Source organism: Xiphias gladius, chromosome 6, assembly GCF_016859285.1.
Source record: "Xiphias gladius isolate SHS-SW01 ecotype Sanya breed wild chromosome 6, ASM1685928v1, whole genome shotgun sequence".
In the NCBI taxonomy this organism is placed as follows: Eukaryota; Metazoa; Chordata; class Actinopteri; order Istiophoriformes; family Xiphiidae; genus Xiphias; species Xiphias gladius.
Genome location: NC_053405.1, coordinates 19,741,892 through 19,760,339, shown reverse-complemented (window position 1 = coordinate 19,760,339; position 18,448 = coordinate 19,741,892). Strand labels below are relative to the sequence as shown.

General features: G+C 38.7%; 1 protein-coding gene across 1 annotated transcript in view; it reads right to left on the bottom strand.

The window, feature by feature from the left end:
• The window catches only part of ell (elongation factor RNA polymerase II), a 33,075-nt gene extending 15,198 nt beyond the window's left edge, over positions 1-17,877 (bottom strand). Inside the window, exons 1-2 of the mRNA XM_040128278.1 lie at positions 17,697-17,877; positions 3,620-3,664 (exon numbers count right to left, since the gene is read on the bottom strand). Coding sequence (XP_039984212.1) covers positions 3,620-3,664; positions 17,697-17,831 — 180 coding nt within the window. The 5' untranslated portion in view covers positions 17,832-17,877. The remainder of the gene's footprint in view (positions 1-3,619; positions 3,665-17,696) is intronic.
• Positions 17,878-18,448: the final 571 nt, after the last annotated feature.

The following is an 18,448-nucleotide window of genomic DNA, read 5'->3' as shown; positions in this document are numbered from 1 at the left end:
ATTGTTACAGGCTAGTTGTGCAGCGGTAATAAGGAAAGAAGCATGTGTCTTCCACATTCATTAATACACAAACTGCACAGAACAACAGAATGCTTAAAGTTGTATCAACAGCCAGAATGACATTTGCAGGACAAACAATACCAGAGTGTGGATACAGGCTTCATCGGCCATGACGTTTTTCTGTATCATCCATGTTTTATGGAGCCCTCTTTTGTGTTTTCTTTGGCCTCTTCAAATCTGAACCCAATCATGACAGGAAAAACACCTTGCATCTTTCATCTGTTTTTACTCTTTGAATTTCTTCCTTTCTAAAGAAACTTGGTATTTATGTGCACACTTTGTCACAGCTCGGAAAGAGCTGTACCAGATGAATGAATATGAATGAATGGATATGCGATCTCATTGTGACAGCCTGGCCATCTGCTTTGTAATTTAGCCACTTTCACACTTCTGACTAGCATTCTGATCTCAGCAGCAACAGATTTTTCTCCAGAGTGAGTCTGCTGCATCAATAAAATGTATTACTTTAGTTTTGACAGCCTAAAATCATCAGATAATAAACATAATGTCTACCATGTGGCAGTTGATTAACATGACTACACATGAACCATATGCATGTATTTTAACTATACGTATGCTTGTGATCTCATCACATTTAGATGCATGTTAAAAAGAGGGATATCTAAAGATATTTCATGGCTGATGCTCTTTCTACAACATTCTTAGGACATGATTATCAAAAGGGCCATTCTGAATTATCTGTCTACTTATACAAAGTCAAATTTCAAGAGCAGACATGTTGGTACATGGATACTTAGAAAATGGATTTTACTTGTAGATAAAGCATTAACTGAAAGGGTATGAAAGATGGAGTATCCATGACTGCAGTGTTCTGAAGTGAACCCTTCCCAGTTTTACACTGAAATATATACGGCAAGATGGCAGCATTACACGCGGTAAGACTCGTAAAGGAGGTCGTTGTAGATGTAGTTGGAAAATAATTATTACTCATGGCAATTTGTTAACACTCCAAAAAGATGCAAAGTGAGAATCTAGCTTAAATAATGACTTGTCATTGTTAAATGTAGAAATCACAGACTAACACAAAAATACTAGACGTGAGTTACTACACGACCAGTCGTATCCTTACAGCCAAATTCTTCAAGACAACATAAACATCAAATAACAAATGAACAAAATTGTTAGGCTGCTGCTGCCTGAAGTCTATCCATGAGAATTTGGAAAACAAGTGTATTGTGAGCTTGGAATGCATTCACTGGATTCCCTAAGCAACACCTCTAGCCTTAAAAATAAATTTTAAACAAGCTGTGTCTGTATGTATTACACCGTAGTATGGGCAGAATGAGGCCCTAGGACGTGTTGCACTCCTGCATAAAATGGTAGTGCAGCTGTCTGTAAGCAGTTTTTGCTTGTTATCCATGTGCCTTAGACATGGGAGTGTCAACGTTGAGAGTAAATTGATTATGTACTTGTAGGATAAAAATGTAAACAAGCCACTGTTCGATTTACTTCTTCCTGCATTCTTGAGTTCTACCCTTTTCCATGAATAGGAATGTGCACATTGTATTCAAGATTGAATTTTAGAATTGACACAGCTCCATATTCTTGCTGCATCTTTTTTATGGCATTTCATCAATTTTCAGCCATTCTTACAAGAATGGCTTATGTTTTTATACAACTTTTTTTGTTTCATATGATATTATTGGTGAGTATAACACTTTCCTAATGTCACTGCTGAGATCTGGGGATGTAGCAAATCTGAGGCTTTATGTGGAAGCACTTAAGGGTAAGCAACACAATGATCCTCCTTAGCAAATGGAGAAATTTGCACACATTCAACCCACATTTCTCAGTATGGTGCCAACCCATGCTGGAGCTTTTTATATCACATTTGATGACCTAAGATAACCTTGTGTCAAACCACAAGACAAGAGCTCACATGCGCGCACACACACACACACACACACACACACACACACACACACACACACACACACACACACACACACACACACACACACACACACACACACACACACACACACACACACGCAGGCACTTTGAGTGTGTATGTGTGTTTGTGTGTAGCGTGTGTGTGTATGCAAGGGGAAGTAAATAGAACAGTGGCTTGTGATAGTCATGTCCACTAACAGCCTATCATGACCTATTTTGGACAGAGATATGTAGCCAATACAATGTTTGGACACAAATCACTAAATGTACAAGGCCACTGGATGTCTTACTGAACTGAAACGTGCCAGCACAGAAGAGCAAACAGACTGTCTATGCATGTCAGACTGGGCAGGCTCACACATGCAAACTCAGTCTTTTGCCCATGCAGGAAGCAGTTGCTTAAGAAAAAATTGCTTGCGAGTATGAGGATGATTTTATTGTCTGAGAGTGAAGGAATATTGCTTATATACGGAGTACTGGCACCCATGTGTGAGTTTTGTTATTATCATAAACAAGCAGGTACCAGTTGCAGAAAGGGGCACAGTTGCTTGCATTTTAGGATATAAAAACAATTCAGTCAATTTAATTGTTACTTCACTTAGGCTACCTTGCACATTTACTAGCTTGGCTCTATTGCAGCTAAAAGGCAAGGCAAGCGTAACTTTGGTTTTGATGAGGTGGTGAATATTAGCAGCTACAAACACCTGCAGCTTTCACTCTGCTCTGTCTTGAGCCAGCTTTGTTTCTTGGGCTATTCTCTAATTACTTTCCTTGCATTAGGAATAGCGCTATTCAAATTGCTGATACTAAAAGTGATTTGGTTGCCACTTGATCAGTTAATGTCTGCTTACAACCACTATACAGTAATCCATCAGTATTCTATAAGCAACAGAGAGCAAGCTACAATCGGATCCTGTTTAGAAAATTTAAAAAGCATCAGTCCGTAAAATACAAGACAGATTTATGGTATTTGAAGGAACACTCTACGGTAACCTAGAGAGGTCTCAAAGAGACCAATGCATTAAGATCAAATTTCATCTTTGGCCAAGGTTCTTACTATAGACAGAAACATGAATATTTCTCCTGCCATACAAGAGATGTGGGGCCCAGTTGACATTTGGCATATTTAGGAACCAAAGCAAAATAAACCAAATCTTGTGGCCAATAGCAGGAGAAGCTGGGAAACATGTGCCTGCACAGGTCTCAGTGCCAGCAGTGCATTAAGATCATGTAATGTTGACACAGCACGTGACCATAGGGTGCATCATTAAATTCGGAATATCTATGCCACATCTTTCTTGCTGCTTTCAAAGGCAAACATTTTATGACATGGCACTGAAGTGTAATATTTGGAAAAAAAACAATAGCTAGCTTGCAGCTTACACCAGAGTTGGCATGAGCACAGGTCTGTGTTTGTGTCAGTTGGTGTTTGAGCTTTGAGCTGTTCAATTTGCATGTCATGATAAATATTAATTTACAGTATTTCTGAAATATATAACCATGTTGATTCAGCAGGCCAGCTGTAATAATACCCTATGAAAAATATTTTTTTATCATCTCTATTAATTTTTATTAATGTAAACAAAACTGTGCATGCATGCAAATGGAGGAAGCAGTGAGGGTCAGGGAGAGAAAGATGTCTTACCCCTTGGTTTCCATTAAATCTGATCAATGGTCGGGATGACAGGACCTATAACAGACAAAAAACAGCATTATCAAATAATTTTCAAGGTAAACACATTTAAAGATTTCAGTCAGGCAAATTTCCAGATAAGATCTTGAAGGTTCAAGTTCCTCATGTAATGAACTGCTTATTTAAGAGCTTTCAACCCTTCAATAAGAAAAAAAAAAGCAATGAAATTACAAATAATTTCCCTGAAGCATTATATTAGCTTTAAGGCATGCGCCAAAGCCCTGCAATATCATTTAAAAATGGTGATAGGTAAGCTTCTATTTTTTCTTTTTTTGTTCTCAGCTATGGGAAAGAAGACCAGATACTTTGACTATGCATCAAGCTCCTAGGTAAAACGAGTTTAACTGACTGAGAAAGATTTACATAAATACCTTTGTTTTACAGAGCTGTTATATATCTCTATAGAGAAACCACAATTTTAATATATTTTTTTATTCAAAGCTATGAGATTACATTTTCAAATTTGCAGTAGCACAGTTTACGTGATGAAGAGAACTACTCCCTAATTTTCGTACTGCGTGTACCCTATTCCTACAGGCTGAGTTTAAAACGAAGAACTATTTGTTTTTCAGTGATTCCTTCCTTTTCAGGAATACATTATTCATAACGCATACAAATGTTTTGAATCTGAGAAACTGTATCTTAATTTCATATCAGCCTATGTAATTGGTAAAGATTTCTCTAGCACTTTACACACATAATGTATTGCAATGTCAATGCACATACAGTGCATTCAGAAAGTAATCAGACCCCTTCACTTTTTTTTTTACATTTTGTTATGTTGCAACCTTATTCTAAAATCATCAATCTGCACTCAATAACCCATAATGACAAATGCAAAAACTGTATTTTAGACATTTTTGCAAGTTTATTACAAAGGAAAAACTGAAAAATCACTTTGACATAAGTATTCAGACCCTTTACTGTACTTGCTTGAAGCATAACAGCCTGGAGTCTTCTTGGGTATGACACGGCAAGCTTTGCACAACGGGATTTTCTGCCATTCTTCCCTGCAGTTCCTCTCAACCTCTGTCAGGTTGGATGAGGACCGTCAGTGGCCAGCCATTTTCAGTTCTTTCCACAGATGTTCGATTGGGTTCAAGTCAGGGCTTTGGCTGGGCCACTCAAGGACATTCAGAATTGTCCAGAAGCCACTCCTGCATTGTCTTGACTGTGTGCTTAGGTTCATTGTCCTGTCGGAAGGTGAACCTTCAGCCCAATGTGAGGTCCTGAGTCATTAAGGAAAGCTCTGTACATTGCTCCATTCAGCTTTGCCTGAACCCTGACAAGTCTCCCTGGTCCTGCCGCTGAAAAATACCCCCACAGCACAGATGCTGCAACCACTATGCTTCAAAGTCGGGAAGGTATTGGGCAGGTAATGAGCAGTGCCTGGTTTCCTACAGACATGACGCTTAGAACTGAGGCCAAACAGTTCAGTTTTGGTTTCATCAGACCAGAGAATCTTGTTTCTCACAGTCTGAGAGTCCTTCAGTTGCTGTTCTGAAAACTCCAAATGGGCTTTCATGTGTCTTTCACCGAGGAGAGGCTTTTGTCTCGCCCCTCTGCCCTAAAGCCCAGATCAGTGGAGTGCTGCAGTGATGGTTGTCCTAGAAATATCTCCCATCTCCACACAGGATCCCTGGAGCTCAGCCAGAATGACCATCCGGTTCTTGGTCACCTCTCTTTACAAAGCCTTTCTCCCCCAATTGCTCAGTTTGGCCAGGCAGCTAGTTTTTCAGTGATTCACTTTCAGTTGTATTCAGCCGTTGCAGTATCACTGTCTAGGGTTGCCAACAGTTTATCCTTTGATTTCTAATAAGTCTGCATTTAATTTCAGTTTCACAATTTCAAATAGAATAAATCATTCAAAGAAGTCATCTAAATGAAAAAAAAAATCTACAGAATGCAAGTGGAGCAGAACTTTTTAAAAAGAAAATTAATGTAATCAGAGCAAACCCAATGGTTAACAGTGGCCCAGTTCTGGCTGACTGGAGAATCTGAATAACCATTACTGTCAATAAATGTAGCATTTCACTGATGGCAGGAACTAAAGATTCGTGAACATCAAAAAGAGGAAGTCATTGGTTTTTCCTCCTTGGTGCTACTGTAGTGGATCAAATTGGATCAAGTGAGAGAACTAAAAGTTCAAGGGAGGGCAAGCCTATTAAAGACACAACACGCTTTGTATTCCTGCCTGATCCTGACCCAGAGATATGCAGCATGGATACAAAGACTGATGAACTTCTTTCCACTATGTGGCTTCAGTTCCAAACTTACACTGTAACTTTCACTTTATTCACTTTAAGTCCCAATCAGTGTTTGGTGCCATTTACACCCAACCAACAGAAGCTATGTGGTCAACATAAATATTTTGTTTTTAAAATACTCAATTACATTGACCATAATTGCATTGCGGACTGTGCAGACATTGTATGATAGGTGTTCCTGTAGATTTTTTTTTTTGGGCATTTTTGCCTTTATTTGATAATTGAAAGTCTAGAAAGAGATACAGGAAAGTAGGGCAGAGAGAGAAAGAGGGATATGACATTAAACAAAAGTTGAATCGAACCATGGATGTTGCTATTATGTGGTATGTGCCTTAACCATTAGGCCACAAGATGCCCCAGGGAATTCCCATAGATTTTAATTTCAAGGATCTGAAATAGACATTAAATATGTGCCAGAGCCAGTTAAAGCATTATTTAATTAATCAGTACCAGACAAAAAAAGCAAGTACCTGATATATAAAGCCAGATCTATTTCCAATCCTTTCATTACTGTAATCCATTGTAATCCAGGTGTCAGAAACTGTTACAATTGTACAAAACGTATCCTACTTCCAAAACACATTGTTGAGTGAGCACAATACAGCAAATATATTTACATAGCAGCTAGCTATTTGTAATAATGACACGCATACATACAGGGAACGTCAGCAGGTCAAGTGATTAGGGCCATTGGGTTAAAAAAAAGCCACACAGACTCCTAAAGCTGTGACATTATGCAGATGTATCACCCCTTTTAAGTACTGCTGATCTGTGAAAACTGCATTTAAGTGGAAGAATTTTGTTCATGTGAGATATGTAAAAAGGCTGTGCAAATCCTGCCCAGATCTTACTCCCAGAGCTTTGGAGCTTTCAAATAGTTTTGGTAACCCTTCTGGTATTAGTGTTGCTAACTTGGTTCACCAGACGCAGGGGGACAACGCCTCTCCAGCTAAACCATCACCAAATCTGTTGTAATATTTAATTGCATTTATGGCCTAATATCTTGGCTGGAAATACTGGATTACACCATCTGTACTAGTAGTAGTATGTTCATACCTTCTGACACACCCACTCACTTAGCCACACTTCCCTTTAACCACAATAACTCACTCACCAACTCATGAAGCCTTCTAACTTCGGTGATCACCTGGTTTTTCCCCTAGCGCTACCATAAGGTTGACAATTGTGTCTTTTAATGAAATATCTCAACAACTTTTGGATGGACTGCCATAAAATGTGGTAGACACATCCATGTTCCTCTCAGGATCAACTGTAATCACTTTGGTTATCCTTTAACTTTATCTCTTAACTTATCATCAGGTCAAACTTTTCATTTGTCCAACACTTTCTTCTGCAACTGAATACCTGCAAAACTAATTACATTCCCATCCGCCTCAGCTGTACTTTGCGTTTAGTCCTGATTAGCAAATGTCTGCATGCTAACATTCAAAACTAAGCTGAACATGGTAAACATTTTACCTGAATGTTAGCATTGTCGTTGTGAGCATGTTTCCATGCTACGCTAAAGCACCACTGTGCCTATGTACAGCCTCACAGAGCCACTGCCATATAGCTTTGTCTTATTTGAAGACATGACTGACTACCATGTTGTGCATGATCTCAGAGACTGAAGAGACAGTTGAAACAACTCTGGAAAAGCAATTTCACATTGCCTAACCCTTTCTGGCCTAAACAAATACAATTTGAATCACATAGAAGAAGAAAGCCACTGTTTCAATTATCTTGACAACAGCCAAAGACTGTTTCATTTTGTTATGAGCTCTGAACACTCAGAGCCTATCCAGGAACACATGACCTTTCATGGAGCCACACTCCCTGGTTTACCCCTGCAATGTTCAACACAGCACCAGTTTTAGAACTCCCACCCTGTGCGCTACCCCTCCCCCATCCCAGTATTGCTAACATAGTGCTACCCTCAGCCTGTTCATTTGAATGGGCTGCTGACATGTCACTATTCTCTGGGACCTGAGCCCAGAATGTTCCACAGAGCTAACCTTAGGGACAGAGTACGGGTCCTGACCATGGATCGATGACAAGGCCGTGGATGTTCTCACACACTGCCAACCAACAACAGAATGGGGATCAGCTGGACATAGCACGCACTTGTAGCCAAGCCCCCAATGATAAAACTGAAATGATGACAATGTTGTTAAAGTGTGTTTCCTATGACATACAATTTGCCTTCTTACTGTACTTTTCCCAGCAGTATTAACAAAGCAAATGGAAATATGATTAAACACACATGGACCTTAAGTTCTCAAACAATATTTTGTTTGCAAATTTTTCAACTGTAAAAGACTAGTTGTAACACAGAATCTACAACTTATTAGTGGTCACAATTTAACTTGATGAAGAAGTCCTTTTTAATCAGAATGTATGCTTCATTGTCCAACATCAGCCAGACAAATAGCTTCAAGAAATAATATCTAACATTACACCAATAATTCAGTCAGGATCTGAGACTGCACAGCTCCTCTATGAAGAAAAATAAAGGTTTTAAATTAGGTTTCAAACCTTAGATTGGAAATTAACTGTTGACCTTGGAAACAGCAGTTGGCAAAACAATATCACCACAAGGTCAATTTCTGAGATGTTACTGAGCCTTTGATTGTATTACACAATTTTCCTCAGCAGATGAAGTTTGCACAGTTGTCAAAGAATTATAGATGTTCAGTTTTTTTGAAGTCCTTAAAATGCTCAGATTGCTTTGCCAAGAATTGAGAGTAAGCAAGTGAAGCCTGAATTGAGCCTATAAACCTCCTTTGACAACAGATGTATTTTACGATCAAAACTTGCTCAGGTTTATCAAACATGTGCAACAGCTTCATTGGGTAGACAATTTGCCAGTTAGGTTACAAACATCCTTGAAACCTTACTGAAAACAAGCTCAAGGCTTTCAACTGGCACATTAACAATCAATTACAAGATGGTATATTGCAACAATATGTGTGTCAGCAGAGTTTGACTTCACTCTTTAACATGCGAAATATACAAGCTAGGATATTGTTTATACAAGAAATAGGGCGTAAGTCATGGAAAGTGACCAGCCTCTTAATACAGATTTAATAGACTAGGTTAAATTATATCCTCACACACAGTGTAAGTCTCTACTTTGTCTCTCATGTTGCACTACCAAAGGATTTCTTTGTTTTGTAGTAAATGCACAGAGGAATAGCCATGTCGGTACGGCCGTGGCACCCAAATTGTCAGGTGTTTAGTTGCATAACTGTCACACTGATGAGATGTTCCACCTGTCTAGTATTTCAGAGGTGGAAAGAGCACTTTGTGCCACACACTCTGCGAGGGTGAAATGGTACTGGGTGTCCCTACTCTCAGTATTCAGTGTGCATGCATCATTGCTGAGTGTGTCCTGTGTGTGAAACGTGGTGTAATGGTCTACTCCTTCAAAAAAGCTGTGACAGAGGAGTGACAGAGGAGTGTCAGATGAGCATTTGAAGTAACACACTTGCATGTAGGCTTAATTGGCCCCATTTTTTGGTGTATTTACTGTAACTGGCTTTTCATCGCTTGAAAGAAACCCTTTGAAGCTTTTAGTGTTTTCCGTCTGATTAATGCTGAGTTACTTTTAATCTTATGCTTGAAATGGCAGTGCAAGTTTCTTTTGTTTTCCACCACTGCTTGTTTGTACATGAGGGATCAGTACATTTAGAGACTGACAGTTTCTGGCACAAACACTAAACTATCTTTTTAAATGATTAATGTCAAACTTTATGTCTCCAGTCCCAACAGTTATTCAACAATGGCATGGTGCTTAAATTCTAAAAAGTAAACTTTTCAAAACAATTTTTCAGTTTCAGGTTATTTTCAAAAATGTTCTCTGTCCATACTGAATTACAGATAGAAAAACCTCTATCTCTCGCCTTTCCTCCCTTTGGGTTAGCAAACATCAAAACTGTGCAGTAGAGCAATCATTTGGTAAATGGAGCAGCACTGTCCAGTTACTCCATTTGGTCTCATCAGGTTTAACCTTAGCCGATGATCATTTATTTTATGATTCATACAATTTAGTAGAAGCTTGTGGCACTGTAGTACTAATACATCAATACACTGAGACATCAACTGAAAATCCCAAAGTTATGTTTGCACAGTTGTTTCACAACATAAACATAAATACAACAGCTGTATGGTGTGATTGGCTACACTAAAGTTTCTGTTAAACACCTGAGGGTGTCTGTGAAGGCATACATCATTGTTTTTGTAACAGCTTTGTCCAAACTGCAACATGAGACCACTGTTTATCTGTGTTGGCGAGCCAAACTTAGTGTGGATATCATATTATGGTTTTGCATGGATGTATCACTACTATCAATGTGGTATCAGTGTATAACAGCCTCATCCCAAAAAGACATTTAGTAGAAACTGAAGTGAGTATCACTTTTTTCCCCAAACTTAGAAAACAAAACTCTTTAAAGACTTTAGTACAAGTTATTCTAATAGCTGTCTTCATCTGCTAATCTGAGGCCTTGAAAAAGTGATGTGAAAGAGATGACTCAGCAGGCATTTATAGACTTGTAGTTTGCAAGATGTATCTGATTGGGCTGAAGGTTTTAACATTTTTTTATTGTATCTAACATTCCAACAATCTATTAGTTTAGATTACAGTTTTTTTGACATTAATAGAGTATATGTTTTCTAACACTAGTACAGACAGACACTTAACTGAGAAGGCAAGCATGATTGTTCTGAATGAAACTGCCAGACAAAAAAAAAAAAAAAAAAAAAAAAGGGCCTCTCACCAACATTTGGTACCTGTATTTAAACATATGTTATGGTCCCTATTACAGCTGTAACAACTTGGCTCATGGTACCAACAGTCTGACCACCATCTGACTGGAAGACATAAATGTATCTCTCTCCTTTTGAGGCCACTTTGATATGCATTTTGAGTCGGAAGCAGTGACTAACTGGACCCAAGATAAAACTTTAAGCATCCAATAACATGATTTGTCATTGGATACTGGGTTGCAGAAGCGCCATTTACATTTTCTGTACCTCTCCAGTGATGACAAAAAGTAAATATTTTGCTATAAATAAATAAAGCTACATGTGTTAAAAACATCTTTTTTTGGAGTCTCGTTTCCTGGTATTACAAAATAAAAATCAATCATCTCGAAATAATCTTTTCAATAGGCAAGTGTTAATTAAAAATCCCATGCTTCTATGCTCATATAAAAATTACTTCAAGTACATCAATTTTCATGGTAAAGAGTAGCCTACAAGCCAAGCACCGAAGACCATTTTCATTACTGGCATTACCTGTGGCTTCAAGTGCAGACTCCCAAAGCAATAGTATCTCTGGGTCATGACCATGGTCCTGCTGCAGGACATAAACTAAATTATGAAACTAAAAGTGGTTTTATACTTTATATATGTCATTTATAGGTGTATGATATGTTGTCTCATAGTTAGTTGTAATTCAAGAGTGCGATTACCATGTAAAAGTAACTGTCACTGGGATGATAACACTGACAAAGGTAACAATTTGTACTCTGAGGAAGAGGCACACAATGAAAGACTGCATTAGTAGAAAATAAAAAGAGAAATCTCCTTTCATGAATCAGCGTTTTCAAATAAGGAGAAGCCTGCATGATTGAACAGAGATTCCTTCAAAGTTTGGCCTGATTCAAGTTTTCTAAATTGATGCAGCAGTCTTTCAGACATGCAGTCTGGAAATTGATTCATTATGACTTTATAGTGAGTGACATAACATTCTTAAAGTAATGAAGGCTGTATGCATAAAAAAAATCTGCTACATGCACAAAGTTGTTCCTCTAGTTCCAGTCAAAATTGTACACTTGTGCTTGTTTTCAAGCATCATACTGTCCAATATTGGTCAAAACCACAGGCACCAACTGTGTTTGTAGACCAAAGACCAAACCATGACCTATGCACTGACTGATCTCTTGAAAAAGACACAGCGGGTCAGGGAGTCTGCTCTGTGTGGAGTAACACCAGGTTGACATTGTCACTTGTGGAAACCCTGCCACAGGACAGAGGAACACTATGACATTTAGAGTCATATTTGGCCTTAGTGGTTATGGTCATCTCTTGCAGTGTCCCGTGATCTGCTGAATTTGGGGAGTCAGCATTCCTTAAATAACCATAGCACTGGCACAGGCTGATCAGCGTCAAGCAACAAAATCCCCACCCAGTCTCCATTACTTCCCATACCATTCCCATAGGGTTCGAGAGAGGGGGATCAAACCTGGCTTGGTGTAAACTGACCTCCTTAGTGAAGCCTACAGTAGTGTTAATTTTGTCAGCCGTTTTTTAGATTTAGTCTTAGTCCTAAGATAAAAAGTCCATGTTAGTTTTAGTCTTATTTAGTCAACGTCCCCTTTATTTTTAGTCAAGTTTTAGATGACTAAATCTCTGGACATTTTCGTCTCGTCTTAGTCAAAGAAAAACATTTTAGTTTTAGTCAACAAAAAAATTTGACATTTGAGTCTAGTCATAGCTACGTCCAATACAGCACTGTTGGCATTGCATTCATGGGTGCGCTGGTGTGCAGAATCATCAGAAAGATGATTCAATTATGCAGGAAGAGAAATGTGCAGCACAGCCATTCAAAGAAGGACATTTTGATTATGTCGCTGTTTGAAAAAACTGTCTTTTTTTTTCTCCTCTTTCTTTGTCAACAAAAGTATAGACAAATTTTGGTAAAGTTTTTATTTTTCAAACTACATTTTAGCTTGTTTGTTTTTTTTGGCAACAATATTGATGTTCATTTAGTGTCTAATAATGTCAGTGCCGTGTTGTCTTAGTCATGGAAAAAAAGGTTTTTGACAAACATATTTAGTCACAGTTTTTCATTAACGAAATTAATACTAGCCTATAGCCTGTCACCATAAGTACTTGACTGAGGATTGATCATCTGCAAAAAAACCTCTTGCATCTAACCTTTTTTTTTTTAAACTAAACTGTCTTCAGATAATAGATGCTGGAGAGGGTGTTACTGTTTAATCCATAAAAACAGCAAAATTCAAGTAATCAAAGAAACCAAAGTGCAAGCTGAGTGGATCAGAGCACCACACTTATCATAATGCAATCAGTCTCCTTTCAGTGGTGACAAGGTGAAAAGCTCATCCAACAATACTGAAGATATGCTACAAGTTGAGACTCAGTTCAGTGCTAAACAACTGAATTTAAGTATTTCACACTTTGAGCAACTCAACAGCCATTAAATATCAGAACCTGACTGGCATGACATGTTTATTGTTGCCTTGTTCAGCTGGTCCAGGCATTATGTAACATATACCTACCACAGCAGGCATCTTGTGGCACCAAACCATCAGTTTGTTTTTTGTTTTTTTAAACAGCTTATCATTAAAAAGAATTGGTTTAAAGACTACATCATCAAATACATCATCGTGTTCATTACAGTTATTAATAATTCATTCCAGGGCTCAAAATGTAAATGCAACACAGAATAAAGCGCTAAACATAAAATGGGTGCCACTAGTGTGATGTATGTCCTTAAGAATGTGAAATTCATGCTCCCAGCTTATAATCACCAATCCATTACCTCACCACAAGACAAAAGATGTGACTTGGGCCAACAAAAGGTTTTAACATTCAAATGGGACTACTCATCTCTCAACAGTATAATACTGCAGTGCCAGCACGTGAGATTTATTATCAATTCATATGCAAGCTTTCCCGGACTGACTACGAATGTTCATTTTATATTTGAGATAGGCTTTACATTTTAGTTGAGTGCTACAGTTTTAATTTTTGTCGACTGTATTTTTCAAACCGCTGCCTGTTCCATAATTAAAGAAAATGTAAACTGTGAACACTGTTGAATCAAACTATTTAAACACTATGTTTTCCAATACTTTCCTGTAACAACAGTCATCCAGAGACATAATTATAAGCTTTTATCTGCACTCTCCATAACCTTCAGCTTGATGACGTTCAAGTAGCCTTACTCATTTCGTTGCTTATGTCACAGCCTGGCAAAAAAAGAAAAAGTGAGTCTCTGGGCTGCCAGTCCCGCAGCAGGAGCTCCAGTTCACACTGTCCTCAGACGTACCCAACAGAGGAACTGGCTGACACTCACGTCTCATACAGGAAGTTGAACTATTGCTACTTGATGACTGCTGTTGCAAAACATTCCTACAGAAACACAATAAGAATTACTCACAGTTTTTTCCTGCTGTATACATTTTTTGTTGCTAACAATTTATCAAAGCTGCTGCGCTGTGCTGTGCTGTGCTGTGCTGTGCTGTGCTGTATAGTATACTGGCCTGGAACAGCCTCGATGAAAGCAAGTCCCTGGCGGAGGGGCCATTACTGCCCAAACAGCAGCAAAACTGGGGTCACAAACATTACCAGCTTTGTGTGATTATATCCTTGACCACGCCACAACTTCTACATTGGAAGGCATGTGTCATTCTGTAGCTCTCTTCCTCTTCCTTTACCGAGTTCCCAGCTCACCCCTGCTGTTGGGTGCCAGCCAGGGTTTGAATTATGAGGAAGCCGGAGGGTATCGCCTCCCCTAAAAGATAACCGCGCCACAATGAAAGCAATACGAGCCCAAGTTTTGGGTGGTGGTGTGTGTGTTAATAATTGGCCCTTAATCTGATGAATAAATTACATTCCAACCCATACAATGGTTAGTATGAGAGAAACAAGCTAATTAACTTGGCTGCGGATCTACGTTGGTCTGAACTTGGAAAGTGCCAGAACATCGCACATAGCTTAAATCTCTCAGCTGGTTTTTTTAGTTTAGCATAGGGTAGATTTTTCCTATATATTTCATGACTTAATTTGAACTCAAGCAAAATTGAAGCCCAAAGTTTGTACTGATCTCACTATAGCATGTAACAAATCTGATAGACATCTGACAACATTTTTTTCCTGTGTAAGCGTAACAACATATCTTTTTTCAATCTATGTTTGTACAAATGTGGTCTGTGTTAGTTGAGAGGCTTAATATATTTGCACTGTCCACTTGTCATTTAAATGTTTTCTAAATTTCAATACATGACCTTTAAATATGCATGGCTCTGAGCACTTGTCTGTGCAGCTGACTGAGGAGACACTGTGTGTATACTACCAAAATGTAATATATACACACCTACTGTACAATGTAATTAATTTAGACATCTGGCAAACCTATGCATGATTACTGTGTGTCATATGGGTGGCTTGATGTATGCTTATCATCTGTCATTGTGTGAAGCTAGTGTGACCGGGCCACCACAAAAGCTTTTAACAGTCGTGATCACGGTGCCTTTATGCCCGTGTGGTCCTCCTGTGTGTCTAATAAAAGAGGATGTACGCTGTATTTTTATATATTACTAATATATCTTTTTCAGTGCATATAGTCAACTAAAAACAGACCCAATCCCAACTACTAAATTTGAGAACCCATCTCTCAAATTGTCGACCACAGAGACACACCCACATCACAAAAAGCATAAATGTGATTTAAACGGTTGTGCCAGTGAAGGTACAACATACCCAAAATGATGCAGCACATGCCTGTACTCTACTGCTCTGAACACTCACAACAAAACGAGCACTCGCCTCTCTAACCTGCACACATTTGACTACTCAATAGCAAAGATCAAATTGTGAGTAAGTGGTTTTAACTTGAATAACAGGGAAAATGTTACGCAGTAAGCATACATTGAGCAATTTAACTTGAGTAGGTAGTGAGTCTGCTAGTCTGCACAAGACACACTTCTTGATATAGGTGCACCTTAACTTTAAAATAGGATTCCAACTTTCCACATCAGTCATCCATTTAAAAGACCACTGCACTAATACAAAGACCAGCATACAGATTTCCTGTTTATAACACGCTTATCAATTTTAAAAACTGTATTACTAACAAATTTTGAATATGCAATTTCACAACCATATGCATTTAACATGACTTTGTGGCAGCAAAACAAAGGTGCTAAAGATTGGGCGGCATTCTACCCTTCAAGGTAAGCCCTGGTGTCAATATTAACTCCGTAGAGCCCAAGACGCTTGAGACAGTCACATCAACTGTCCTGCCACGTTCTGAAAAGTAAGATTCTATGCTGAATCACAAACATTATAAATGATAAAATAGTGCTACAAATCCTCCTGACTGTATATGCTTTTTCATGTTTTAGTCAAAATAAAAAGATTTTTGTATTTTTTAATACTACTTTGTTCAGTCTGTACAAGAAATATCCAGTTTGTGCAAGGCAATGTAGGACAGGTTGGGTACATTTTCTAGTCAAGGCTCAGTTTGGGATAATGGCCAAAAAGTGAAAAAGCTATCCTGAATCATCAGTAATGCAAGCTGGATGCAGCAGTATGCATCTCTCTGGTTGCATGCCTCATGATTTAGTCAAAAAAAGATACAATTTTTCTTCTTATAATTCAAAAGCACTCAACTTCGCATGTTGCCATGATGTGCAATTGCCTGAACGTAAGAACAATCTACATCTCTAAAGACCAAAGGCCCTTTGAAAATGTACTGCGATTAAATGCTTTGCCAACCCAATTACTGCAACTACATTGACAATATCTTAAAGAGTTGAGGGATTGCCCTGTATTGACAATTTCTTCCATGTATCATTCATTTTTTTTTAAATCAACTCTCTCTCTACAATTACTAGGCCCCTAAATACCTGTTACAATTTTATTGTTCTGGTATATCAGCTGTAGTTGTGCTGTACACAGCCACTGGAGCTTTAGATAAGGCCCTTTCCTCCTGGCCTGCCAGGTTTTCCCTGTCAAATATTTATAGAAGCTGAAACGTTAGATGGCCATCATCAGACTTATAGCTCTTTACAGAAGAAGCCAAGCAGCAGCAGTAGCAGCAGCAGCAGCACTACAGCCATTTCAGAGATCAGAGCTTCAAATCTACCTCTGTACTGACAAGAAAATGTGTTGAATCCACTGTTAAATAACTTTTTAGGCACTTCTTAGGCTGGGAAGTGAACATGAGCTTTTAGTGGCAGTGAGGGGGTTGGGAAAGGACATGGCCATCTTTCGAATGAATACTGGGTACTTTTCCAAATTATTCACCATGTTGTCATTAGATACTCAACCAAGGCAACGCTTTTTTTTTTTACTTAACGACTGGGAAAAAAAAAGAAAAAAAATGTATATATAGTTTGTTAGAAGACAGGGCTTACATATCCAACGGTAGCTGTTACCATTATGTGTGGCTAGTTTAGCTAGCAAGGTTTGCCTGATTTTTTTGACAGCTTATAACTTTCTGGAAACATCTGTACACACATCATAAGTTACTCCATGTCTTCATTTAAAATTCTCATAGGTCATCACAAACATTCCGGTAAGTCAAGTTATCAGCAAGACCAAGTTAAAACTGTTGCGCCAACTAAAACAAAAAACCATAAAACAATGAAATAAGTAGTGGGGCTCAGTATCCAGTGGCACTGAGCTTATTAAATGACTGAGTACAGTGTTCACCAGTCGGTGTGGAGCGACTCAGGGCGTAGCTACAAAGCGAAGAACAGCTACCCAACATCCAACATCAGTCAGCTTGGCCAGACGAAAGCTGGTGGCCGCTAAACTAGACACTTAATCAAGCCAAACTAGCCAGCCTCGACCCGCATGCTGTGGCTATATATCGAAGCATGAAGGCAGCCGCAGCAGCAGCAGCAGCAGACAGAGCGGGGGGACTGACCTCACTCTGCCTGTCACAGCCGCCCGGACAGACTTCAAACGCAAACCAAAATGCCATGGTACCGAAAAGAGCCGTTTACCTTGCTGCTCTGATAGCCTTCAAACGCTCTCAGTGCGCTGTCAGTGAGTTTAACGTGGAACACGGAGACATTGCTACCGTTGCTCACTCTTCCACAGGACAGTCCGTAGCACTGCTCCTCCTTCAGCGCCGCCATCTTGCTACCGTTCCCACCACGCGCACGGACGCACTCTGTTGTAAACCGAGAACTCCCGTTGCTTTTCAATGAATATTCAATGACCGGTCACTGATGGTGAAGTCACCGAGCAGTAATGAAACCCTATATAGGCACATGTTTAATTCTAAAAAAATAACATTTGCATAATACAATACACAAAATAATGCAATATTAAACACGTAAAAAAATATTTTTGAGTAGCCAGCGCTATTAATCGACTTTTACTAAATGTACAACTAATTCTCAGACAACACGTGAATCAATTTTTGTTTTTGATACTATTATATTCTGTAATTGTATGTTATAGTTACTAATGGATGACAAAATACAAATTTCTCCCAGGTTTTACCACTGAGCATTGCACATCAGTAATGCGTAGGAACAGGGAAACGACAGGTCATCTCATTACGTCAGCGAAACGTCAATGTCTGGAAAAAAAAAAACTAAACATTTTGGGAATATCCTGAAAACTTGGGAATGTCCAACTGTAAACAAATACAACTGGAGAAATGTAAATACTGAATATTTAAGGCATGTCAAGGACTCTTAGTTATCTTGTCTTCAAAACAAGAGGATTGTTTGAATACAGTTGCTGT